General features: G+C 36.1%; 2 protein-coding genes and 2 long non-coding RNA genes across 5 annotated transcripts; 3 read left to right on the plus strand and 1 right to left on the minus strand.

The window, feature by feature from the left end:
• The first annotated feature begins 225 nt into the window (after positions 1-225).
• Positions 226-2,189, plus strand: LOC112091136. Its single transcript, XR_002901997.1, has 3 exons — positions 226-370; positions 1,952-2,035; positions 2,116-2,189. It is a non-coding gene; the product is annotated as an uncharacterized LOC112091136 (long non-coding RNA).
• Positions 2,190-8,117: 5,928 nt separating this feature from the next.
• LOC112091137 lies at positions 8,118-9,809 on the minus strand. Of its 2 annotated transcripts, none has more exons than XR_002901999.1 (4): positions 9,288-9,809; positions 8,482-8,538; positions 8,292-8,383; positions 8,118-8,195 (listed from the first exon to the last, which is right to left on the minus strand). It is a non-coding gene; the product is annotated as an uncharacterized LOC112091137 (long non-coding RNA). The 2 variants fall into 2 exon arrangements; XR_002901998.1 differs by having other exon boundaries at positions 8,158-8,195; positions 8,300-8,383.
• A 3,275-nt stretch (positions 9,810-13,084) lies between these two features.
• LOC21389062 (importin subunit alpha-4) lies at positions 13,085-18,496 on the plus strand. Its single transcript, XM_024164008.1, has 10 exons — positions 13,085-13,480; positions 14,253-14,349; positions 14,435-14,526; positions 14,638-14,769; positions 15,101-15,286; positions 15,448-15,611; positions 15,895-15,973; positions 16,437-16,565; positions 17,357-17,484; positions 17,856-18,496. The coding sequence occupies exons 1-10, from the start codon at positions 13,262-13,264 to the stop codon at positions 18,202-18,204; spliced, it is 1,575 nt and encodes a 524-aa protein (XP_024019776.1). The 5' UTR covers positions 13,085-13,261; the 3' UTR covers positions 18,205-18,496.
• Positions 18,497-21,644: 3,148 nt separating this feature from the next.
• On the plus strand, positions 21,645-25,659 carry LOC21389063 (rhodanese-like domain-containing protein 6). Its single transcript, XM_024164007.1, is given in 9 exon segments — positions 21,645-22,027; positions 22,160-22,321; positions 22,401-22,506; positions 22,710-22,896; positions 23,370-23,454; positions 23,754-23,836; positions 23,947-24,085; positions 24,271-24,333; positions 24,755-25,659. Coding segments are annotated over 9 exon segments (1,830 nt in total). The 5' UTR covers positions 21,645-21,805; the 3' UTR covers positions 25,538-25,659.
• Positions 25,660-27,001: the final 1,342 nt, after the last annotated feature.

Below are 27,001 nucleotides of genomic sequence, written 5' to 3' on the forward strand. Positions count from 1 at the left end.
GTAAGTGAACGTTGCTCCATCTACAGGTCAATCCACCAACTGAATTTAGCTTCCAGGTTGATTTCAATACCACTTATTTCATCCTAATTTTTTGATGACTTTAACTTACTTTGGTGTATTGGTCTTTTTTTCCTATTGGTGTCAAGATTTTATCTTAGTTTTGATTCTTTATTGTTCTATTCTTATTATTTGAGATAGGAAACTGTCTTCATATCATCTTTCTTCTCCCTTTTTACTTGCTCTAACATTTTTTGCTTTTTGGCTTTTTCGTTTCATCTTGGCATATTTACTACTCATTCTTTTAAGCTGGCTCTACCTGATTTCTGTTTCATTGGCTCATACACACTATTTCAGGCAATATTCGTTACAGGTACTTTCACTAACTCTTGCCCATATTTTCTTCATTATCACATACGCATATATCTGTACACATTTTTGCTTAATATATTTAACCCTTACTTGATTTTGTATATGACAATGATACTTACAATTAAATTTGATCTCTTGACCTCTCTGTAGTCGGTCCAAAATTTGTTGACAAGAAATGCCCATTACTCATATTGAGTAAAATGATTTAAATGTTTTTCCTTTTTTTCTTTTTCTTCTTCTTCCTCTTGACCTAGAAAATGAAGATGCTACTTAGATAAAAATACTAAAAAAATATATAGTACATTATGAATCATATCCAATTGAAAAAATTTCATCATTAATCTATGATAACTTTAATGATATTGAATATTTGAAACAACGTGCAATAGTAACGCCCAAAAATAAAATAGCTGACGATATTAATAATCATATGCTATCCTTGGTACCAACTGAATTAAAAACTTACTACAGTTATGACACAATTATGTCATCATCAGAAAACATCGATGAACTTAATCTTTTATATCCTGAAGAATTTTTACACACCTTAAATTTCAACGATATACCACCACATGAATTAAATCTTAAAGTTGGAACACCAATCATGCTATTAAGAAATCTAAATCAATCCATTGGATTATGCAATGGAACAAGACTTATTATAACACAACTAACAAATAAAATTATAGAAGGACAAATAATAAACTCAAACAATATTAATGAAAAAGTTTATATTCCAAGAATATAAATGATTGTACATGAATCTAAATGGTCATTTACATTAAAAAGATGACAATTTTCCGTAAAAATTTGTTATGCAATGACAATAAACAAAAGCCAAGGACAATCGTTAAATAAAGTAGGATTATACTTGGAAAACGAAATTTTTACCCATGGCCAACTATACGTTGCTTTATCAAGAGCAACAACCCCAAAAGGATTACATATACTAATACATAATTCGATCAATAAATATCCAAATCACATTAAAAATGTAGTCTACAAAGAAATTGTACAAAACATTATACAAGAACATAGATCATAACATAGAAATATGTATAATACCAAATTCTTTACAATAGTAATACACCTCTTTCACTATAATTCACATACCGATACAATAAAGTAATTTATTCATATACTAAATATTTATTCATTACTTTTGACAATTAAGAAAAATGACTATACCTATTCGTGCATTAAGACTAAATAAAGTGTACATCACTATCATAGATTATGAACGAACAACAACCTTACTACAAGACGTTTAATAAATCATGATTGCATCTTAATTGACAAATAAGTAACAACTTTTATAAATATTAAATTACATACTATTTGATACAGTACTGAACATTGTAATATAACTAACTTTTTAATCTTTCCTATCTACAACATAAAGCAATACAAGCATCGATGTGGGCACGAGATTCAGATAGCATTTGTCAAAAATATAGAACAGGGCAGGATATATAATATTGGTAATTTCTTTGTTGCCTAAAATAAACCAACATATTAGTACATCAAAATTATTATTAATATATTAACATATTTATAATACTTTTTATTTACTGAATAACAGATGTTATTAAAGTCATCAAAAGTATCCAAGCAATTGAGAAGACAAACAGATGATAGAGCCATCTAGAAAACGACCAAAAATCAGGTAATATCACTATTTCTAAATTCTTTATTTTAATTATCCTAATTATTATGCTAATATTTTCAAAAATTCCTATTTTGCAGCTACAGTCCAAAGAACCATCAAAAAAAGAAAAGTAAAAAATTTAATGTAATGTACAAACCTTTTTACTAGACCGTTAAACAAATACATATATATATATGTATATGCATGTATATATAAATTAATACTGTGATGTAAAAACTCATGATTTTCTCTATAATATAACAATCTTTTCCGTAGCAACGCGTAGGCAAAAAAACTAGTAACAATTATTGAACAATCAACACAAAAAAATTAGTACAAAAACAACGTATCAAATCTCCAAAATAAATCTTAGATCTCAAAATCTTATATATATATATATATATATTGTTGAGATAAATTCATTCAAAACGCGAAAAGAGGGCCAAAGGCCAAGATCTTATATCTAACGTTTAAAATCCGATGCCGACGAGGAAACTCTTTGGAATTATAATCTACTAAATTATCAAATTATACCTGAATTTGAGGGGAAAAAAGGATTATCAAAACAACTCTTATGAAAATATGTAAATTTCCTATGGTAGGAAATGTAAAAAGGAGAACGTAAAGAAGAAAAAGGGAATTGAAGAAGAATTATGTATATTTCTGTATATTGGAAATGATGTACAATGAGTATTTTATACAAGCACGAGAGAATAATTCTATGCCTAAATAATAGTAACTTTCCTAACAATTACCCTGATTTAGAGAAATTGATCTAGACAATAAATTAAATAAATACAGGAAATCAAATACATAAAATCAAGAGGGAATCAAGGAATAATTAGTTAGGATCTTGATTCTTAACACTATCTCTCAAGTTGGAATAGATATTGATCATTCTTAACTTGTTGATGGGATTTGAAAACTGTGGCACACCCAAGGATTTAGTGAAGATATATGCGGGTTGTTTTGATGTCGAGATATGGTAAGTCTTGACTACCCCAGCTTGAACCTTTTCTCGAACAAGGTGACAATCAATCTCTATGTGTTTTGTCCGTTCATGAAAAACCGGATTGGAAGCAATGTGTAGAGCAGCTTGATTATCACAAAATAACTTTACTGGCTATAAATGCTTTATTCCAGGATTAAGTAAAATGTTTTGGAGCCAAGTGATCTCACAATAAGCAGCTGCCATGGAATGATATTCTGCCTCTGCACTTGAACGGGAGACAGTTGCTTGCTTCTTGGTTTTCCAAGAAATGAGAGAACGCCCAATAAAAACGTAATAGCTTGTGGTTGACTTTCGTGTGTCTCGACAACGAGCCCAATCAGCATCACAAAAAGCATTTAGTTGCAATGAACTTGTGGATGGGAAAAAGATACCTTGTCCAGGTGTATTCTTGATGTATTGTAGGACTCGTTCTGCCGCTTCTAGGTGTGTAACTTGAGGCTTATCCATAAATTGACTGAGAATATGTACGACATAAACCAAGTCTGGCCTTGTGATAGTCAAATAAAACAGTCGCCCAACAAGTCTTCAATAAGAAGAGGGATTTTCAATGCAATCGCCCTTTTCCTTACTAAGAGATAAATTCTGCTCCATTGGAGAATTGGCGGGCTTCACTCCTAAGTACCCCATGTCTTCTAACATTTCCAGTGCATATTTCCTTTGTGAAATAGCAATTCCTCTTTTGGATCGAGATATTTCAATGCCCAAAAAATATTTCATGTTGCCAAGATCCTTGAGCTTAAATTGCTGCATGAGATGAGCTTTAATTCCTTCAATTTCTTGGAGATTATTGCCCACTAGAATGATATCATCTACATAGACAAGGAGAGCAGTAAAGGAAGTACCATGGTGTCGGACGAATAAGGAGTGATCTGATTTGGATTGTATGAAGTGTACAAGAGTGAGGACTTTGGATAGCTTGATGAACCATTGACGGGAAGCTTGCTTGAGTCCATACAAAGATTTGTGAAGCTTGCATACACGTGTCTCCCCCTTTCGTCCGAAACCAGGAGGCAATGACATGTAGACGTCTTCCTCTAGATCGCCATGTAGGAAAGCATTGTTAACATCTAGTTGGCGAAGGTGCCAATTCATGGAAGATGCGATAGCAAGGAATAAGCGAACAGTAACAAGCTTGGCAACGGGGGCAAATGTCTCATGATAATCAAAACCTTCCATCTGATTGTAACCTTTTACAACTAAGCGTGCTTTGTATCGCTCGACAGTGCCATCAGGGTTGAATTAGATCTTGTATACCCATTTGCAACCTATGGGTTTCTTGTTTGAAGGCAAAGATTGGAGAGACCAAGTGCCATTATCTTGGAGAGCACGAAGTTCTTCGTCCATGGCAAGACACCATTTTGGATCTTTGATGGCCTGGGCAAAGGATGTAGGTTCTTTGACAGTGGAAATGGAAGTAGTGAAAGCACAATGGATAAGAGAAAGTCTGTCATAAGTAAGTACACGAGACAAGGGGTGAGAAATACCTTTCGAAGCACCAACACCGAGTGAGACGACGGTAAGGAGCGAGCAGGCAAAGAAGTTTCTACATGATACTGTTGAAGGTAGCTGGGTGTCCGTGTGGGTCGCCGGACTCGGGTGTAGGAGAATTGGGTGAGGAATCAAGCGGAGGAGAATTGGGTGAGGAATCAAGCGGAGCCGCAACAGCAGTGTCTAAGGCCGCAACATTGGGAAAAGAAGAAGATTGGTCACCGAGGCACATGGGAATGGTCGTTGCGACGGGGGCAATCAGGTCTGAAGGCGCCACGGCGGCCAAAGTTGGATCCGCAGCGAGTAGGTTTGAAAAGTCTGGCACGGCGGTGGGAGGAATCGGGTCTGAAGACGCCGCGACAAGCAAAACTGGTGCCACAGCGGGTAGAGTTGGATTGTTTGGCGCTGCAGTGGGAAAGACGGGAGCCATGGTGGAAAGAATCGGATTGGATGTTCCAGATGAAGTGGATATGGGTGCAGTGGAAACATAAGGAAAAATATGTTCATGAAAAATGATATCTCGGGAAATGAAAATTTTTCCAGTGGCTAAATCATATACCCGATAACCTTTTGTACCATAATGATAACCAAGGAAGATGCAACGAAGAGAGCGAGCATCAAATTTGCTTGGTTTGTGGTGATGGGTAGAAGTAAAACATAGGCAACCAAAAACACGTAAGTGATCATAAGTGGGTATTTTGTTAAAGATTACCTCAAATGGTGTTTTGCCGTGAAGAACGGGGGTTGAGGTACGATTGACTAGGTAAGTGGCAGTAAGGATGGCATCACCCCAAAAAAATTTGGGGAGGTTGGCTTGGAAAAGTAAGGCACGGGCTACATTGAGTAGATGTTGATGTTTGCGTTCAACAACTCCATTTTGTTGTGAAGTTGAGACACAACTGGTTTGATGAATAATCCCTTTAGCATGATATGTGTTTGGAATGTCAAATTCCTTGCCATTATCACTACGAATGATTTTGATGCGAGAATTAAATTGGGTTTCAACAAGGTTTATAAAGGTAAGTAGACAATTTCTAGCTTCAGATTTTGTAAGCAAGAGATAAACCCATGTACATCGAGAAAAATCATCTACGATAGTGAGAAAATATTTTGCCCCTTGTAAAGTTGGAACGTGATAACCACCCCAAATATCAACATGAATTAGCTCAAAACAAGATTTTTTCTTAATAGGACTGGAAGGAAAAGGTAGTCTTGCTTGTTTAGCAAGTGGACAAATAGAACAATCATTAATAAAATGAGCTTTAACAGAGTCTGAAAACAAAGAAATGCCTTGCAGGGTTTTATTGGAAGGGTGACCAAGGCGTTGATGCCAAAGATGAGGAGTGGTGGAAGTGACAGTGGCAGCGTAGACACGACACCCAACATACTTCGAAGTATCAAAGTAGTAGAGTCCAACTTGCTCAGTTCCCATCCCAATCGTCTTCTCCGAATGTTGGTCCTGCACAAAACAAAGGTTATTGGTAAAGGTTGCATAGCATGAAGAGGTTTGAGTCAATTTGGCTACAGATATCAAATTGAGTTTAAAGGAAGGAACACAAAGTACATTATAAAGAACTAGTTTACTAGAGAAATGGATGGTCCCTATATGCGTTACTTGAGCAAGATCATAGTTTGGTAAATGGACATAACGATTGGTGACAGGTATGTGAGTGGTGAAAGATTGAGGTGAGCAAACCATGTGATCAGTGGCTCCTGTGTCAAATATCCATCGAATAGCTTTACCATATATGGAAGAGCTAGGAGGAATACCGGAAAGATTGTTCACTGTTGACACTTCATTGGCAACACTAACCGATTTTGTTCGATCAATGAGTTCAAGGAGATCACGATATTGATCAGCAGTGAGACTATAGGAGGAAAGAGTCGTTTCAGCTTTGTTGGATGTAGAATCCGCATGATGGGCTCTGACGTAAGAGTTTAAGGGACCTTTCTTATCCCCTTGAGCATTTGCTCGCTTGAGTTTGCGACAGATGTCAATGGTATGGCCCTTGTAGCCACAATGATCACACTGAAGATGTTGGCGGCAGTTTTCAGTGGTATGTCCAACAAGGTTGCAATGATCACATTTGAGATGTGGGTTTCTTGGTGAGTAATTCCTGTTGGAATTTGGTGGTCCATCTTTGACAGCAAAAGTAGCCGCATCCGGTGTCTTCCCACTCACCTGTGAAGAGATGTTTCGTTGTTTTTCATCTTGAATAATGAGAGAAAATACCTTGTTCACAGGCGGCAAGGGATCCATGAGTAAGATCGGCCCTCGAGCTCCGGCATAAACGGGGTTGAGTCTCATGAGGAATCGAATAGTACGTTGTGTTTGTTGGTATTCCTGCAATTTCTTTGCCACGTTGCCATCACAAGGTGGAAGAGGACTTAGAGCATCTCGTGCATCCTCCAAGCCTTTTAATTTGGTGTAGTAGTCACCAATGCTCATGTCTCCTTGAACGCACTCATGAATCTCTTGTTCAACATGAAAAAGATGCACACTATTCGTATGAGAGAAACGTTCTTTCAGTTCCTGCCAGATCTTGAAGGCACTGTCATTGTAAATCACACTTTGAGCAATGTTTGGTGACGAAGTGTTGAGGATCCAACCCTTGACAAGGAGATTGCAGCGAGTCCATTGCTTGTGCTCCTTGGTGGATGTTTTTGGTGGTTTCGTGATGGATCCGTCCACAAAGCCATCCTTGTTCTTGGTGATGAGAGCCATGAGCATGGCCCGGCTCCAAAGAGGATAATTGTCCTGTGTCAATTGTTGAGTCACAAGAGCCAAACCTGGTTGATCAGAATAATGGAGATAGAAGGGATTGCTTGAATCATCATACATGTTGGTAGAGGGCTTAGTTGCCTCTGTAGTTTCATTAATATTTGCCATGGAAGCTGAAAATAATGGAGGCGTAGAGTTGGGTGGGCTATGGAGATTTTTTTTTTTAACGCTCTGATACCATGTAAATTTCCTATGGTAGGAAATGTAAAAAGGAGAACGTAAAGAAGAAAAAGGGAATTGAAGAAGAATTATGTATATTTCTGTATATTGGAAATGATGTACAATGAGTATTTTATACAAGCGGGAGAGAATAATTCTATGCCTAAATAATAGCAACTTTCCTAACAAATATCCTGATTTAAGGAAATTGATCTAGACAATAAATTAAATAAATACAGGAAATCAAATACAGAAAATCAAGAGGGAATCAAGGAATAATTAGCTAGTATCTTGATTCTTAACAAAATACAAAACAAATTACCAAAAAAATCATAGAAAATAATATAACTCCTATTCAAAAATTCACTACTAAACGAAGTCCATTTGCTTTTTTAGATTCAACAGCAAACTACCAAGCACAATTAAAACACACTTCGACCTCTCTAATTTATACACAACACAATAGTAAACAAACACATCACAGTAACAAACTAATTTATACATTTATCTATCTGATCAATAAGTCTGCGAGAATCCATATCCATTGCCATAAGCTTTTTAATCTTCAAAACAATTGAAAATTGTAATTGATAAAGAAAAATCTGCAAAGGATGAAAAGGTGATTATTTGTATCCTATAAATGTGAAAAAAAGACTTCACCTATCACAAAACCGGAGGCTAAGATTTCTGAGGGACTTACCATTCTCTCTCATAGCCACAATTCCCTTGTTTCCAATCTATAACAAAAAAGATGGGACATACGCGATGTTAAACAATCCAAGAGAAATAATAGAAATGAATATAGTTTAAATTAAATGTTAAAAGCAACGAACCACTGAACTTAGTGCTCAAGTATTATCAACTTTCATCTCTCTTCTTCAATTCCTTGATTTGGATCACCATCCCCAAATACAAATGAGAAAGTCTGAAATGCAACATTAGTAAAGTCAATATACCTTTTTTCAATAATAATAATAATTTTCCTCCAAAAGAAAAGTAAAGTAGTATTCATTTGTTACATACAGATTCAATAAAGTTTATCTTGTCATCGTCTCCTGTAGTAAATGTGGATCCCAGTACCTTACATAAAACAATGTAGGAAATGAATTAGCCAGAGTTTTCCAAATTTTAGGATTTAATTCATTGAAAACTTGAGATCACAAAAGTTGAAGAAGAAAAGGGCAGTAACCATTTGCATGATTGGACATAATAATATGTTTAGTAGAATTTGAATCAAACACCATTTTAATTTCCCAAGTAGAAGATATTACCAAAAGGGGTCAGTCGGACTTTTTATATTTTCCAGCAAAACTGACAATTAGCATTTAATAACTACTGTTCGATTAACAGAGTATTCAACATTCTCAAGTATTTTACAGCTTTCAACTTCTCCGCTGAAAAGCTTTCTCTCACAAATAGGATTCATGATTTATAATTTATTATAATATTTTTTTTATAAAAAATATACATAAATAAAAAATAATTTTAATCTCATAATTTTAATTTATAAACTAGACGGATCTATCAATTTATAAATTAAACGGACTTATATTTGAAAAGAGAAATATTATTGAGTGATTTAATAGAGAGAAAAAGAACCTCATAATATCAACAAATATGAAAATTTCGTTATTTAAATTTAAAATTTAAATTTTATTATAATAAAAAAATTTAAAAAATAACCACATTTAATTTTTTTATTATAATAAAAAATTCATAAATTAAAAACTCGAGTCACCAATTAAAGCCCGACGTTTCTTCAAATTTCTACAGCCTTCAGCTATGCTACAAATTGTTTCATCTCCACCGGAAAAATCTGCAATCGTTACCTCGCCCAACTCCGGGACGTCACGACGTTGGTGCTGTGGAGAACCGGAAGTCGAATCTGCATCATCGATTCCAAGCGATCACTAGGGCACGACGTCTTCACGGTGAGAAGAGAGAGTCAAATGCAAAGAGAGAAGGACGTTGGAGATCGGAGATCTAAGGAGAAAATCAACTGAGATCGGAGATCCAAGGAGAACACCGGAGATCCGGAGACATCAGGCGTCGGAGAAACAGGATCTGGTCACGTGCTACGTCTCCGGCGAGCTGCGAGATCCAACACCGATCTCGTCTCTGAAGCTTCGCAGCGAACAGTGGAGATCTAAAAGGGAGGATCTGAGCGTCTCCGGAATTGTGAGAGAGACTCCGACGGAGGCCGAGGCGGAGGCGGATAGAGAGAGAGGAGAGAAAGCTCGTCGTTCGTGAGATCCCATGCGAACGAGAACGATGACGGCATGAAAACGGGCTTCCCACGCAATGGCGACGGCTTTTCTAGCCACGACGACGGCGGAAAGAATGGTCCGAGAGAGGGGAGGAGAATGAGAGTGCGGCGGCGATGAGAAGAGAGAAATGTTAAGAGTGAATTTAGAGAAAGTCTATGGCAAGGGTCCTTGCTTTTTCCCACTTGTAGAGTACCAAATTGATTAGCCAAATTGATTTGCGTTTAACGGTTCAGTTTAAAAGAGATACACCAGATAATAATGATTTAGATTACACCTGATTAGCTAAAACAAAAACGAAAACCCTAAAAAAAAAAAAAAAAAAAAAACGTTTTTTTTTTAACCCAACTCCAAATGCCGGCAAACTCCTCCACCACCTCCGGCAATTCTTCGTACTCCTCCTTTGATGGCGACACGAGCCAGCTCTCCCCCACGGCCACGCGATATAGCTTGTCGCCCAAGACGACACAATCTCCTCCCCACCGCGCATCTCTCCACGGCGGCCAAACGTCTCTGCCCCACCAGCGCATAACGTTGCCCAGCTTCCTCAAAGGATCACGAGAGGTCGATGGAATTGTGAGACGGCGGGATCGGGAAATCAAGAAAAACACAGTGCTCTTTCAACTCCTTAAACCAAAAAAAAAAATCCAGGGCACTACTCTCTCTCAAACTTGCCTCCAATCTTCACAAGAAATTTCTTGAATGCCACAACCACAAGCATGTCGTCGCTCTTACTTTCTCATTCTCAAAAGCCTTTCGCTTCTGATATAGCAAAGCATTCCAATTTTTTCATCATATAATGAACTTCTGCATCACACTTTAACTCATCAGTTTTTTCTTTTTCACTTCAATTATATGAGAATGAAATGTGTTATGAGTAGCCCAAACTCAAACTCTCTCAGACCCACTTACATCGCACATTCATGGCGGACACACAACACTCTCTCTGACGGCGAGGTGAAGTCCGTTGTCGGGGAGCGAAGAAGGACTCGTCGTTGGCATGGTGGCACGACGGGTGGTGCACAGGGGGACCGCATGCGACGGTGAGGCGTTGTATCAGCCAGGGAAAAGAAAAGGAATTTTGGGGTTTATAAAATGTTGAATATGATGTGTGAGGTTCTATTTTAAGTCAGTACTCCTTCACCTTTTTCTACCGTGTAAGACTTGAATCCAAGGGTTTTAAGTTATACTCCACTGGTAGGGAAAAATAGACATGCCCAAGAGAAAAATGAAGGAAATTAATTAATAAGTTAACAGTAACAAAGAATAAAAATAAAAAAGAAAACTCATCAAATCCTTTTCCTTCTTGTTCGGGTTCCCCGTCAGTCAACTCCTGTTAATAACACGTTGATGTGTAAAACTTGGGCGACGTGTCAATATTTGATTGAGAGACAACAAATGAGAGAACTTAAATGAGACAATAGATCTCAACTTGTTGAAGGGGCAGTCTAAGAGCACGTTTAGTAGGGGTTTTTTAAATTCAGAATCATAACTTTAATTTAAATTAGTGTTTATTTATAAAAAGTAAAAAATAGTTTTGATTTGACTCATTTAAAATTAATATTTGATTTAAATAATTTTAATTTAATATTTGAATCATGATGTGATGTTTTAAACTATTAATCTTTTTTGATTTTAAAACCACCTTCTTGGTTTTAAGTGGTTCAAATTGCTGATTTTGGTTCTGGTTTCAAAATTATGATTTAAACTAAAAATCATGAATCATGGTTCTAGTTCCAAAATTAAAACTAAAATTACCCTGATTTGAACCATCATATCAAACAAAGCCGATTTTTCAAATCTAAATTTTTTTTTATTTTTTTATTTTTAAATGTTTAAAAATATTTTTAGAATTTTTAGAATTTTTTAGTTTTTGTTTATTTAATAAGAATGATATATTTGACCTTTTATGTCTTAAAAAAGATTTCAGGGTAAAAAAATGATTTCTTCGTCAAGATATCAATTCAAAATTATTAAAAAATATGAATACGAAAAAGATAATTACTCTATAACACATGATACTAATATGAAATTTTCTCATTTATTCTAAAAAAAATCAAATCTAAAAATTCTAACTAACTCATGCAATTCAAATTTTAAAAAACTAGTTATTTTGTTGAGAAAAAAACAGAGACTTTTTAGAAAGCATCTCTAATGTAAAACTATAATTGATGTGCCAATTACAAATTTAGCGTTTGAGTGTAAAAAATACTGCAATACAATGCTATTTATCATGTTAAATTTTTTACATGCTATACTTTGTGATGATTTCCCACCAAATATAGCATATGCGAAATTTAACATTTGATTACTATTATTTGAAATATTTAGGGCCCGTTTAGTTCGCTGATTCGAGTTTTTAATTCGAGTTGAGATGTGATTTTATGTGAGAGCTTTTTACTGTAGTAAAAAAGTTAGATGTGACTGTTTGTGAGAGCTTTTTACTGTAGCAAAACTTGAATTCTAAACTCGAATCAACGAAATGAACATGGCCTTATTTTTTCATGTAATCATAACAATTTTTACATTTTCTAATTATTTTAAAAACAAAAATTTACTTTTACAATTTTTAAAACTTGATGATTGATAATTTTTTTGATGTTTTTTCTTTTTAGCAACATCAATTTTTTCTATTTATCAACTGTCAAGTCTGTCTTATTTTTTTAATATAATTTTTAACTTTTGACTAGACGACTGATAAACAAGAAACACTAGTATTTAAAAAAAAAAGAAACATAAAAGAAAGTCTTTTAATGATTATGAAAAATAATAAATAATATTATGTATTAAAATAAAAATAAACATAAAATTATATCATATTTTTTAATATTAAATATATAAATGACGTTAACATTTACATAAGAGATTATACTAAATTATCAATATATACGGGGCTTAAGAGAAATCAGAAAAGACACATCTCACGTAACTGGAATCCAGATTCCAAACTCACCTTCATATCATAAAATAAGGGAGGAAAAAGGGGACAACGTCAGCAACTTCAACTTGAGTACTTGACATTGACATTATTATTCAACCAGAAAAATAAAAAGAAAAACATATTTTATCAACTTTATTTTTCTTTGAGTTCTGAGTACATTTTTCTAAAGAAAAATATTAATTTGATCAAAATTATATAAAAACAAATAAAATACAATACTAGTAAAATTTAATAATTTAAAATTAAACCCTCGCGGTAAAATATTTTTAATGCTTTATTGTAAAAATTTTTGTGAAAGAGGAGGATTTTTTTTTTCTAAAACTGAGAGAATTATAAAACTTTTGATTAGAGCAAAGTCAAATAGTAAATAAACAATTAACATGAAAAAAAGACCTAATTAACACACAACACAACAGAACAGAAGAAAAAGCTCCCCAACCCGCCTTTTATTTTATATCCTCCGACCCCTTTTCTCATTCTCTCTCTTCCTTCGTCGAACAATTGGAGGGCACAACACAAATTCGAAGAACAGAGAAGAAATCAATCAATTCAAACCAAATCCATTCCAAGAAGCCAAGTAAATCTCCGACGAGGAACGATGTCTCTCCGACCGAGTAGCCGGACCGAGGCCCGCAAGAAGTCGTACAAGACCGGCGTCGACGCCGACGAGGCTCGCCGGAGGAGAGAGGACAATCTGTTCGAGATCAGGAAGAACAAGCGCGAAGATAATCTCCAGAAGAAGAGGAGAGACGGCCTCAATCTCTCCCAGCAGCAGTTGCTCGATGGCGTTCAGAATGCAGCTTTTGTCGAGAAAAGGGTACTTCCTAAAATAAAAATTGTTTCATTCATGTTTTAATTATATATGAATCGGTGTAATTGGTTTTGGATTTCGCTTTCTCACTCGAGTTTTCGTCTATCTGGAAGGGAATTGGAATTATTAATCGTGGGTTTTCGTTGTTTACCAAGCGAAATGATTTTTTTTTTCCCGAGAAAATACAGAAGAGGAGGTTTAGGATGTAAATTCTGTTTCCACATATCTCTGCGGGTTTAATTTGTGGGTTTTATTGCCGGAGGGATCTTTTTGATCATTTTTGCTGTTGAAGTTAAGAGAATTTTAAAATTGAGTGAGGTAAAATTTACTAGTTGGTACCAGATTGTGAGATTGAAGGACAAATGATTAATGGATCTGGTGTGTTGGATATTTCGGTGGATTAAGATTATGATATTCTGATTATCTTTGGATTTGTTAGTTTTCGAATTGATTTTAAGAGTACTTTGAGCGTGTAATTACTTGGAAGCAGTTTTTCTTGCGTGGTTGGTTTTATTTCTTTGATGCCAAGAACAATAGCGGGTAATATAATGAAGTTTGGATTTTAGCAGGACGTTATGAACCCTCACAAACCCAAGCACTTTAGCTCTTGGATGGTGGTCCCTTTTTGGGTGCTAATGCACTTGTAATTGTAGGTTTCATTTCCATTTTATAAATACGGAAAGTGAACAAAAACATCCATTAATGTTGGCTTTTACATTTTCTCGTCTTTTGATCGATGTCTTATATGTTCAATGTTTAATCAAGGTTTTCTTGGCAGTTGGAGAGCATTCCAGCTATGGTGCATGGGGTATGGTCTGACGATCCCGCCGCACAATTGGAGGCAACTACTCAGTTTAGAAAGCTACTATCAATTGGTAAAAAAGCAATTTGTAATTTCTGTAATCGGAGTATTTGGAGAATATCCCCTTTGTCTTAACTTTTGCTTTGTATTTTATGTAGAGCGCAGCCCTCCAATTGATGAGGTTATTAAAGCAGGTGTAGTCCCTCGATTTGTTGAGTTCCTTGCACGGCAGGACCAGCCCCAATTGCAAGTAGGAAGTGTTGTTGCTTATGTTTTGTTTTTCTTACTTTACTCCTGTTCAAGTCAGATTAACTTTGAAGGGTACAATTAATTTCTAGGCCTTACACTATCTTAATTACAGTTTGAGGCTGCATGGGCTTTGACCAATGTTGCTTCTGGAACATCGGAGCATACACGAGTTGTTATTGATCAGGGTGCCGTCCCAATGTTTGTGCAACTTCTTAGCTCTGCCAGTGATGATGTCAGAGAGCAGGTTTTTGCCTGCCACTCCCCCTTTATTGATAGCTCTCGTGTCTTGTCTGATATAGAGCATCGTGACTAAATTTTTTCGACGTTCTAAATATTTATGTAGGGTGTGTATCCAAATATGTTTTTCTTGTAAATATTTGCTTCTTCTAGTTTAAGTTTTACTACTTATTTTTATTATCCAAAGCTCTTTGCAAATGAAGTTCTTGTAAGTGGTAATTAAAAAGTAACCTGATGGGTACAGCTTCATTACTTTGCTCCCAATACGTTTCAGTTTTTCATTTTCTTCGTGTCCTATGATTCTTACTTTCTTTTGATCCTCAAATTCCCATGGACAGGCGGTATGGGCTTTAGGTAATGTTGCTGGTGACTCACCAAGCTGTAGGGATCTTGTTCTTAGTCATGGTGCGCTCATACCTTTACTAACTCAGCTAAATGAGCATTCAAAGTTATCCATGCTGAGGAATGCTACATGGACTTTATCTAACTTCTGTCGGGGAAAGCCTCCAACTGCATTTGAACAGGTAGAGTCATGGCATATTTTAATTTTTAGTTAGAAACTTGAAGTGGCAGTGCTGTGTGTACTAAATGGTGGGTCGTATCATTCCCAAGTCTAATGTGGTCGATAGTCTATCATGGTAGTGTAACTTGCCTGAAAAATTCTTATCTTCTTGCTTTGACTCAGGTTAAGCCAGCCTTGCCAGTTCTTCGGCAACTTATTTTCCTGAATGATGAAGAAGTTTTGACAGATGCTTGCTGGGCCCTTTCTTATCTTTCAGATGGCCCAAATGACAAAATTCAGGCTGTGATTGAATCAGGCGTTTGTCCACGACTCGTGGAACTTCTGACGTAAGTTGCTCTACGTATAAACTTCTCAGAGTGATACTGAAATTCAGCACTCTTTGCTTTATTTCATTAAAACGTTTTTTCTTAGCATATTCTTATTTTGACAACAATGTAGTTTAGCATATTTTTCTTTTTGACAATCAGTGGGAACCAAATAAAGGGGGAATAGTTGTCGAAATATATACCATAATGTAATGTGATTGTGTTTTTATATGCTTGTCGGTGTTTCTTCTTAGTTTCGAGATTTGATATGGACTAAATTTCATTTTTTTTTTTGGTGTGCAAGGCATCCGTCCCCTACTGTTCTTGTTCCTGCTCTTAGGACAGTTGGCAACATTGTCACTGGTGATGATGCTCAGACTCAGGTATTAGCCACAATCTGTTAATGCTATCGAGTTTCTTACTTCAGTCTTTTTCCGTGCTAGGTCATATTTTTTATTTTCATTCACAACAAATGTTGTAATTTACACTGGGGAGCCCATCATGACTTACAGTATTCTGTTTATCCGATTCAAAATTTTGTGCATGTATGATCAGTCCAGTTTATTCGGGAAACAAGTGCATTTTTTTAGTGCACGTTTTTGTAAAGTTGATGCAGAAAAGCACTTACCTGTCCTTCCTTTTGTGTTTGGATTACTAACAGACTGCTAGTAGATAGACCGTAATTTAACTCTTTTGTAGTTAACTCCTTGTTTTGAGTACTTATAAAGTTAAGGAGACCATATAAACTCACCTTTGCCTCGTCTTTTCTCTACCATTTGTCTGTGTTTTATGCTTGTGGTTGCCCCTCAAATAGAGCAGCATAGTAACCTGCGCTGCATTTTCCAGTTTGCAATAGACAACCAGGTCCTCCCTTGCCTCTTTCAACTTCTTACGCAAAATCACAAAAAGAGCATAAAGAAGGAAGCTTGTTGGACGATCTCAAATATCACAGCTGGAAATAAAGCTCAAATACAGGTATAAATCCTCTCGCAAGTCATATTTATCTGTTAAAGCGTTTAACTTGCATGAATAAGAATGATGAGGTCTAACGAATCCATAATACTAGAATCATTTTGTTTCTAAAGCATGCTTTGTGCTGGTCAATCATATTTTGTCCAAAATGATGTCTTCTAATGTAAAGGGTCAAAATTATTACTCTCTCCATCGGCTATCCATCGATAACAGGGTATATGGTCAGACCCTGTATGAGGACTATCGATGTTCAATAGATAGCAGACCTTCCCTCTTTGAGGAAAACGAGAGGCTTTTGTAGTAAAAAATGGATTTTCTAACTTTAAAAGTTTTGCTTTTGGCTTCAAATTTACACCATTTCATGCAGAGAAGTTGTTTGTCTCTTTAAAGAAAATTTTATACTTTCCGTTGCCCTTTTTCTGAGTGGTAATATAGTGTTGGAAAATTCTGGTGGATTTTCCTTTTTAACGTGTATTAATATCTCCTTCATATGACCTTTGTTTTTTCTTTGCTTTAACTCGTGGGATGGTGGATATTGGAGCGATTTCAAGGCGTCAATTTTGATTGTATATGGCCTAATTATTTAATTGAGTCTTGAGGTTGATGCCACTTTATAATCTGCTTGTAAGCATTATCTACTGAGTTCACTTTCGCAGGCTCTAATTGTTGCCAATATCATTCAACCGCTTTTTTGATTGTTTATGGCCTAACTAATTAGTTGGGTTATGGGTATTGAGGTTGATGGCACTTTATATTCTTTTTGTAACCATTATCTACTGAATTCACTTTCGCAGGCTGTAATTGATGCCAATATCATTCAGCCGCTTGTACATCTTCTCCAACACGCGGAGTTTGAAATAAAAAAGGAGGCTGCATGGGCCATCTCAAATGCCACTTCGGGTGGTTCTCATGAACAAATCCAGTATGCTTAACCTCTGCTTTCTTCTTAGCTTACACTTGTGCATTTCTAATTAAACGACAAAAAAGAAAAGAATAATTTGGGGCAAGTTCTGTTGTCCTTTTTGTGTTCATTAATTTGCGCTTAGTTCTGTTGCCCTTTTTGTGTTCATTCAGTCGGTTATATTCCATTTACACATATCAAGAACTTTAACTCCTGAGTAAGTCTATTTTAAGCAATTTTTATTGTTGACACCTGAAATTGATGGATTACTGTCTAGTCGATGGTGAATACATCTTGCAACGCCAATTATTTTAATGCAATTTAGTGTTTACTTTATTGTGCAACATAATGCCTTATCACAGCCTTGCACTTACATGAACATGCACTTCCAGATTCCTGGTTACCCAAGGTTGCATTGCGCCACTCTGTGATCTTCTAGCTTGTCCAGATCCAAGGATTATAACAGTCTGCCTTGAGGGTCTTGAAAACATTCTCAAGGTGGGTGAGGCTGACAAAGAAATGGGACTGAACGGCGGAATCAATCTTTACGCACAGCAGATCGATGAATGTGACGGACTGGATAAGATTGAGAGTCTTCAGAACCATGACAATAATGAGATTTATGAGAAGGCCGTGAAGATCTTGGAGAGATATTGGACTGAAGAAGATGATGATGAGAACCTCCCAGTTTTCGCTGGAGGCCAGCCTACCCTTCCTCCCGGCGGCTTCAAGTTTGGGTAATAATAGTACAATTGCAGCTGTCTCCCCTGCTTTCGACCATCGTTTTTTGTTTTTGTTTTTCTTTTAGTTTCCCTCTTTTCCGGGACGAATTCTTTAAAACTTCAATTACATTTTTCATTGTCAGAAGCCAGGGTTTTTAGTATGGCACATGGGCTCTTTTATGAATTTGTTATGTTGGAAGTCTGGAAATTTTTTGCTTCCTATATTGTTTTCCCTCTCTTTAAAATTTACACACTGGAATAGGAATCCTATTGCCTTTATGTCTAAGAGGGCGACTGTCTGTCGTTTGATATGTCTATTCTTGTTTTTCCACTTTATTTGGTTGGTCGTTCTTGTTTCTTAAATATTGGCTTTTGACTGAGAGTAGGAAAAAGAAAAAGGAAAATGGTTGCTTCATATTGCTGCCAATGTTCTGGAAATGTTGGAGAACATTGACCAATGTTATGAGTAGTTGTTGTGCGAGAAAGCTCTCGAACGAGAGTGAGAATTTAGATGTGTTGGATTATAATCTTTGCCGATGATAATGGTTCCAAATTGGCCAAGTTTAGATTTCTAAATTGTTTGCCATTCCCATTTTCCTTTTTCTTTCCGCTTTATTTTTAGGTAATCTTGATAAATATCTCTTGAAAGTGCATGGGTCAGGATTTTTACTATTTACTTGCTTTCTTCTTAGCTTACACTTGTGCATTTCTAATTAAACGACAAAAAAGAAAAGAATAATTTGGGCCAAGTTCTGTTGTCCTTTTTGTGTTCATTAATTTGCGCTTAGTTCTGTTGCCCTTTTTGTGTTCATTCAGTCGGTTATATTTCATTTACACATATCAAGAACTTTAACTCCTGAGTAAGTCTATTTTAAGCAATTTTTATTGTTGACACCTGAAATTGATGGATTGCTGTCTAGTCGATGGTGAATACATCTTGCAACGCCAATTATTTTAATGCAATTTAGTGTTTACTTTATTGTGCAACATAATGCCTTATCACAGCCTTGCACTTACATGAACATGCACTTCCAGATTCCTGGTTACCCAAGGTTGCATTGCGCCACTCTGTGATCTTCTAGCTTGTCCAGATCCAAGGATTATAACAGTCTGCCTTGAGGGTCTTGAAAACATTCTCAAGGTGGGTGAGGCTGACAAAGAAATGGGACTGAACGGTGGAATCAATCTTTACGCACAGCAGATCGATGAATGTGATGGACTGGATAAGATTGAGAGTCTTCAGAACCATGACAATAATGAGATTTATGAGAAGGCCGTGAAGATCTTGGAGAGATATTGGACTGAAGAAGATGATGATGAGAACCTCCCAGTTTTCGCTGGAGGCCAGCCTACCCTTCCTCCCGGCGGCTTCAAGTTTGGGTAATAATAGTACAATTGCAGCTGTCTCCCCTGCTTTCGACCATCGTTTTTTGTTTTTGTTTTTCTTTTAGTTTCCCTCTTTTCCGGGACGAATTCTTTAAAACTTCAATTACATTTTTCATTGTGAGAAGCCAGGGTTTTTAGTATGGCACATGGGCTCTTTTATGAATTTGTTATGTTGGAAGTCTGGAAATTTTTTGCTTCCTATATTGTTTTCCCTCTCTTTAAAATTTACACACTGGAATAGGAATCCTATTGCCTTTATGTCTAAGAGGGCGACTGTCTGTCGTTTGATATGTCTATTCTTGTTTTTCCACTTTATTTGGTTGGTCGTTCTTGTTTCTTAAATATTGGCTTTTGACTGAGAGTAGGAAAAAGAAAAAGGAAAATGGTTGCTTCATATTGCTGCCAATGTTCTGGAAATGTTGGAGAACATTGACCAATGTTATGAGTAGTTGTTGTGCGAGAAAGCTCTCGAACGAGAGTGAGAATTTAGATGTGTTGGATTATAATCTTTGCCGATGATAATGGTTCCAAATTGGCCAAGTTTAGATTTCTAAATTGTTTGCCATTCCCATTTTCCTTTTTCTTTCCGCTTTATTTTTAGGTAATCTTGATAAATATCTCTTGAAAGTGCATGGGTCAGGATTTTTACTATTTACTCTTAATTCTTAGCTTTTTTAGTCAAATAATTACATTAACAAAATGGTATTTATTAAGAGTAAGGGATAAATGTTCAGATTCATGCATTTTTAAAGGATAAATTCTCCATTTTTTCTTTATTTTTTATAAGATCTAAGTGAGGAAAATATATTATGAAGTATAGCCGTAATATTATGATAGTCAATCCATCGAATTATCATTAAATGAGTGATTATTTTTTGATGAAACTCCCAAATCTTCCATCTATAACGAAATTCTTGCTTTGCTTTTGGTTTAAAGTTAAACTATGAAGTATCCAATGTTTATCTATTTGTCCGCGTTGTGGTGAGGAGGTTGAGGACACTACTCATGCTATGTGGCCTTGTGCGGGCAGTAAGAGGAGTGTGGGAGGGGAGTGTGTTATGGGACTTCCTTAGGAAGTTGAAGGGAGGTCCTTTCTCCTCTCTCTGCTTATTTGTCACCGAAGAAGGCAAGAAGGATGTCATAGAACTATTCTGCGTGATTTGTTGGAGTATTTGGTGTGCCCGAAATGCTCTGGTATACACAATGGCAGACTTACTACTGCTATTGTGGTAATTGAACGGGCAGGACGGGTATTTGAAGGCTAGAGTGGCTGTCGGAAGTTGGACTCGCCTCTACCAAATAGATCCGTGTGGCATGCTCCTGAAGGTGAGGTGGTTAAAATAAATGTTGATGTTTCAGTATTAAGTTCTGCGGATTATGTTGGTATTGGCATTGTCGCTCGGGATAGGCAGGGTGTTGTTCTAGGTGCTTGCTTTATTCGTATTCCTGGCCGGTTTTCACCCCACGTTGCAGAGTGTATGGCTGTTAGGGAGGGTGCACTTTTCGCCGTCTCTAATGGTTTTTCAGAATGGGTTATTGAGTCCGATGTGATTAATGCAGTTCAAAAGGTTCAGACTCCTTCGGATCGGGCCTCCGAAGCAGGTGTTATTCAAGATATTAGAGCCATCTTTGTTCAAGCTCGTTGTGACTTTGTTTCCTATACATCCCGTGAAAAGGAATAATGTAGCCCACACGTTAGTGTTAGTTGGTCATGTTTTTGTTTCCTCTATTAATTTGTTTTGGCGTCATTATATGCCTTGTTTTATTAATTGCGTTGTAAGAAGTGATTTTATTCGTGCTTAATAAATCCTTTTAAGTTTATCCTCGAAAAAAAAAAAAGTTAAACTATGAAGTAAAAATGAAATTAGTAAAAATGATTATCCGGTCGTTTTATGTAAAAATTGGTTGTTCCCGACCATTCCTCGTCATTCTGTGGTTATTTTGCAAATAAAACTATCTAATGAAATCATTTTACTCCATCTCTGCTTGTAAATCCAAACACCATATTTTATCTTTAAAAAAAAAAGAAAAAAGTCCAAACACCATTTTGAACTTGGCTTCAAGCCACAAGAACAAAATGCTTTGAATTAAAACAGTGATTATTTAGAGAAAAAAAAAAAATGCACGCTAAATTCTAAAACAAATTCATATTAAGGTAAGGTCAAGCGATAGTATCTCAGCGTTAGGGCGTAGCGTAGGACAGTGAACCAGCGACGGCCTGTGTCATATTGATCATGCAACTTGAAGACGAGCTTCAAACAATGGAGCCTAACAACAACACAGTAACACACGACGAAGAACAAGAAGACGACGACGACGAACATGGCGTTCTCCTCTATTACAAGTACGCCCAGATCCCGGACCTCAACCATCTCCTTGATTTCTACACCTCCAATTGCAATTCCCTCCGCCTCCTCGGCCGTGTTCGTCTCTCTACTCTCGGCGTCAACGTCACTGTACTCTCTCTCTCTCTCTCTCTATATATATATATAAATATAATGTTTTTGACTAATAATAGGACTAAAAAGTGAAGATTCTATGGTTTTTAGGGTTCTGCTGATATTTGGGGGATTTTGCTGTTCGATTAGGTTGGTGGGACGCTAAGCTCGTTGAAGAAGCACATTGCCGCGGTTGAGTGGAACAGTTTGTTCCATGGCACCGACTTCAAGATCGCGGCTTCTCCTCGCCCAATGGGCGACAAGGTTGCCAAAGAATGTGGATTCACTTCTCTCTCAATTCGCATTGTGAAGGTGATTCTTGTTTAGATTGTTTTAGTAATTGCCTTTCTTTGAACAGTTATTTTGTTGAATTTTTAATCTTTGTTGTTAGGAATTGGTTACTTTGCACTCTAATCCTCTGCTGAACCCGCCAGAAATTTCAGATGCTGGGAAGCATCTTTCTGCTCTCGAGTTTCACTCTGTTCTCCAAAAAGCTGGTTGGTTATTGTTAATTTTTGGCCTTTTCATTTTTTGCTACATTATTAGTCAATCGATTTATTTTTAGTAGTTTTGCTATTTACTGAAGCTTCCCATTATAAGCATGTTGAATTATATGTGTGGGATACTCAAAAGAAAATGGGATTTTTATGGTGATGTGCTAACTGCTAATTTAGTGTGTGTGTCCCAGGAACATCTTTAGATGCTAGGGATCCAACAGACAATAAGCAACTTGTTTTGTTAGATGCAAGAAATTTGTACGAGACGAGAATCGGAAAGTTCGATGCTCCAAATGTCAAAACTTTGGATTCAGGAATTAGGCAGTATAGTGATTTGCCCTCGTGGATTGATCATAACTCGGAGAACTTGCGGGGCAAACATGTCCTCATGTACGTGGTTGTTGTGGACAGTGTCTAAATGTTGTTTTGGGTTGTTATACAGCTTCTATTTCTAATAACATGAGTTGTTGTGACTTGTGAAACAATTTTTCGTGGAATTGCTATCAATTTTTGAAGTCATAATGTCATATAGGTCCCGATTTATATTTATAAAAAATGGTCTATATTCTACAGTAAGTTTTGTGTACTTTTGTAGTTTTGAGTATATATGTGTAATGTGTAATGATTGAAAAATGTCAATGTGGTCGTCCTTAGTGCAGGGTGTAGTATTCATATTTTGGAGTTGTTATTCTCACATGCTGTTAGTTCCTTAGCTGTACTCCTGATTCCTCAACATATTGAGTTCACGCTTGTATCTTGCCTAATCAGGAGTGTTGAATATGTTGAACATCAGGAAACTGATTACGCAGTGGTTACTTTATCCTCACTATTAATCATCACTGGTGATTTGATTTGGATTGCAGGTATTGCACTGGGGGAATCAGGTGCGAGATGGCATCAGCTTATATAAGGTCAAAAGGTGCTGGTTGTGCTAAAAGTTGGCATTTTGTTTTGTGTTGTTGATTTCATTAACATCATCTCAACATCTCCACATCATTTCAAATTTCACTCTGGAGCCAAGGATTCCGGTTGGGTTGTACAACATATTTTAGTAGCTTGGAAAAACTGGCCTTCAGGAATATCAAGCTATGATGTACCCAAAAAAGATATATATATATATATTTATTTGCTTTAGTTTTTCTTTGTTAACTAGAAAGTACGGAGTTCAAGCAGCAAGGTACTTGCTTTCTTATGACAACGGCAATGACCTTTTTTTGTGTGTTAATAATTCTTTGGGTTTATCGCAGTTATTTGGTGGAATACAGCGTTATTTGGAGCAATTTCCTGATGGTGGTTTCTTCAGAGGAAAGAATTTTGTTTTTGACCACCGGTATGAATTTTGTTAGCTTACTAACTTCTCTTACTGCTTAAGTACTTTTTTTTTTTTTGGTCCATCTTATTTTCAGTAATGAAATAAGTAAGTTGCATGTGTAACTGTAGGATATCAGTTGGGAGCTCAGATGCAGATATATTGGGTAGCTGTCTTTTTTGTGGCTTACCCTTTGATGATTATTCTTCGCGCCTCCGGTGCACTTACTGTAGAATGCTTGTTTTGGTTTGTTATAGTTGCCAGGTAAGAGCGTATTTTTAATCATCAAATGCTAGCAAGTTTGTTATGTTGGTGTGAATTAATGAGATCGAATATCAATTATCATGTTTAAACAATCCGATCTCTTGCTTTACCTGTCTCAACTTCATTATGTTTATTTGTTTCACTTCTCTACTATTCTCTTTAATTTTTCAAATATGTGCCCACAGAAGGAGGGCATTGCATTTGTCTGTGAGCTATGCAAGAAACACCACAAAGATGTTGGGTTGATTTCATCAGTTGAAAATGGCAGATCAGAGGAAGTTTCAGCCTATGCTGAACTCAATACTGATTCCTCAGATGCCAAAATCTCACCTCATGTACCTGAGAAACAGGGTAAGGACTGTATCTGAATTTCTTGATTAATTCTTTGCATTTACGTGTACCCAGAATAAGTTGACTATTGATGTTGATCGTCTCTTGTCCGTAGCCTGTAGGTTGCACATGTTCTGTCTAGTCTTCTTTAAAATGCGTTTATATATGAATGTATTGAAGTCTCTTTTAAGTATTAAAAATTTTACATGTATAAATTTTGGCCACAAGTAAACAACCTTTTAAGTTCAGTGCATCCTTAACAGTAATTTCTATTAGACTTGTTTTTGGTCGTCTAGTGTATAGGATTCAAATGCTAATATATCCTGTAATCAAATGAGTTGGAAGCTTAGTTACTGACAACCACCACATGCTGCAGATAACAGACATCGACGAAAACTCAGAATCTTATGCTTGCACGGATTTCGACAGAATGTGTCTAGTTTCAAAGGAAGAACTGCGTCATTAGCCAAGAAACTTAAGAACATTGTTGAGCTTGCCTTAATTGACGCGCCTCATGAGTTGCCCTTCATTTATCAACCAAGTGTATCAGAGTTGGATCAAACTTGTGCATCACCTTCACCACTAAAAGGTCCTCCTCCACCGTCGCAGCATTGCAAGAAGAAGTTTACCTGGTTAGTGTCACCCAATTTCGGCCAAAGTAGCAAAACAGACTGGAAAATTGCAGATTGTCCATTTGATGCTCTCCAATACGAGCAGCAAACTGATGGGTTTGAGGAATCATTGGCGTATGTAAAAGATATGATCTCTCGAGAAGGGCCATTCGACGGGATCTTGGGATTTTCTCAGGGTGCTGCAACGGCTGCCGCAGTGTGTGCTCGACTAGGGACACTTAATGGAAAACTGGAGTTTAGATTTGCAATTTTGTGTTCTGGGTTTGCTCTGAATTTACCGGAGCTTGACGGGGGATTGATCCAGTGCCCCTCACTTCACATTTTTGGGAGTGACGATGGAAAAGACAGGCAGATAGCAAACAAAGCAAGCAGAGAACTGGCTTCATTGTTTGACGATGGTTGCTCTGTCGTAATCCAACATGACTCTGGCCATATAATCCCTACTCGTTCTCCCTATATAGACCAGATCAAAGAATTTCTCCAACGCTTTCTCTAATGGTCTCCAATTCATCTTTGTTTGCATTAGCATTTCTTTAACAAGCACAGAAATAGTTCACCAAAATGACAATTATTTTTAGTTATCATTTATAAACAGTTTATCATGCCCAAAGAATTGAATCAAGGGATAACATCCTATTTGTGCACGTGACACATATACTATTATCAATATACATGTTATTGAATCTTTACAGATGGATTTCAAGCAAAAAAAAAGAAAAATCTATACAGATGGATGTTTTGATGGGAAAGGAAATGTTGGGAAGAGCAGCTATTTTTTGGACGTGATCAAGGGGATTTTGCACACTAATAAATGTCCACATCTAACCATAGTTACTTGACCTACTTCTCATTTATCATAGTAGCGGCATGACGGCGAGAGGACGACTTATTTGGCTCTCACTCCCACTAATCATGGATCGATTCTTGTAATTAGGCTCTCACTCCCACTAATCATGGATCGATTCTTGTTCGCAGCAAGATTGTAACTATGCCTCTCAATGCACCTGCCCAACATGATTTGGGCTTGCTGTGACTTGCGTTCTGTAGATGTTGGTAGACAAAAACATGGGTCGGGCTTCCTTATCGTCGCACTTATGGTTTTAATATATTCTTCTTAAATGCTGGGTGTGAGGATATTACTAATTTTTTTTTAATAATAACTAAAAAAGTATTTAGAAAATGAACATTTTGTGCCTGTTTAGTTCCGTTTTCAAAAACGTTTTTCATGTTTTTCAAGAACAAAAAATGAAAAATGCTCTGAGAGAACCGTTTGGCAGCATTTCTTGAAAAACAGAAAATGAAAACGTTTTTTACTTATTCTTAAAAACTCAGCAAAACTGAAAATAATTGAACATCGTTTTCAATTTTTCATTTTCATTTTCTTTCCCCGACCGACTGGACCATTCTTCCCCGACTTTATTTAATATATTATTAGTTTAAACATTATTACATGTTTTTAAAAATTAAACTACCAAACACAATTTCAATTTTTTTAAAATTAAAAATAATCCCGGAATAAAATTACTAAATGCATTTTCAAAAATGATTCCAAAATGAAAATGAAAATGTTTTCGTTTTCATTTTCATACATAAAATAAAATAATTTTAGAACGAATTTCAAACGCATCCTTTATTAACACCATAATATTTTATTAAGGCACCTCAAAATATTTAAAAATTAAAACTATTTTCTTTTTAAAATTAAAATCTTATATAATTCCATTAATGCGTAATGTACACCCCATACTTTTTTATATTTAGAAAACAATTTTACTTGAAAAGATTTTCCTATTTTTTTTGCCAAATCTTTTTCATTTAATGTATACCAAAAAAAAAAAACTTCTATTTGAGTCTATTGTTGCTAGTTTGAATGACTTGAACTATATGATCAATAAGCGAGATTTTATTTATTACATCAATTTTAAATTTTAAATTTAAATTTTATTATAATAAAAATTTT

The sequence above is a fragment of the Morus notabilis genome, unplaced genomic scaffold, assembly GCF_000414095.1.
Source record: "Morus notabilis unplaced genomic scaffold, ASM41409v2 Scaffold163, whole genome shotgun sequence".
Taxonomy (NCBI): Eukaryota; Viridiplantae; Streptophyta; class Magnoliopsida; order Rosales; family Moraceae; genus Morus; species Morus notabilis.

Excerpts from the sequence above, each read along its gene's own strand:
- LOC21389062 (XM_024164008.1), top strand. The coding sequence starts at position 13,262 with ATGTCTCTCCGACCGAGTAGCCGGACCGAGGCCCGCAAGAAGTCGTAC. Across the intron at positions 15,287-15,447 it reads CTCCAACTGCATTTGAACAG|GTTAAGCCAGCCTTGCCAGT; the intron begins GTAGAGTCATGG and ends GCTTTGACTCAG. Across the intron at positions 15,974-16,436 it reads GTGATGATGCTCAGACTCAG|TTTGCAATAGACAACCAGGT; the intron begins GTATTAGCCACA and ends TGCATTTTCCAG.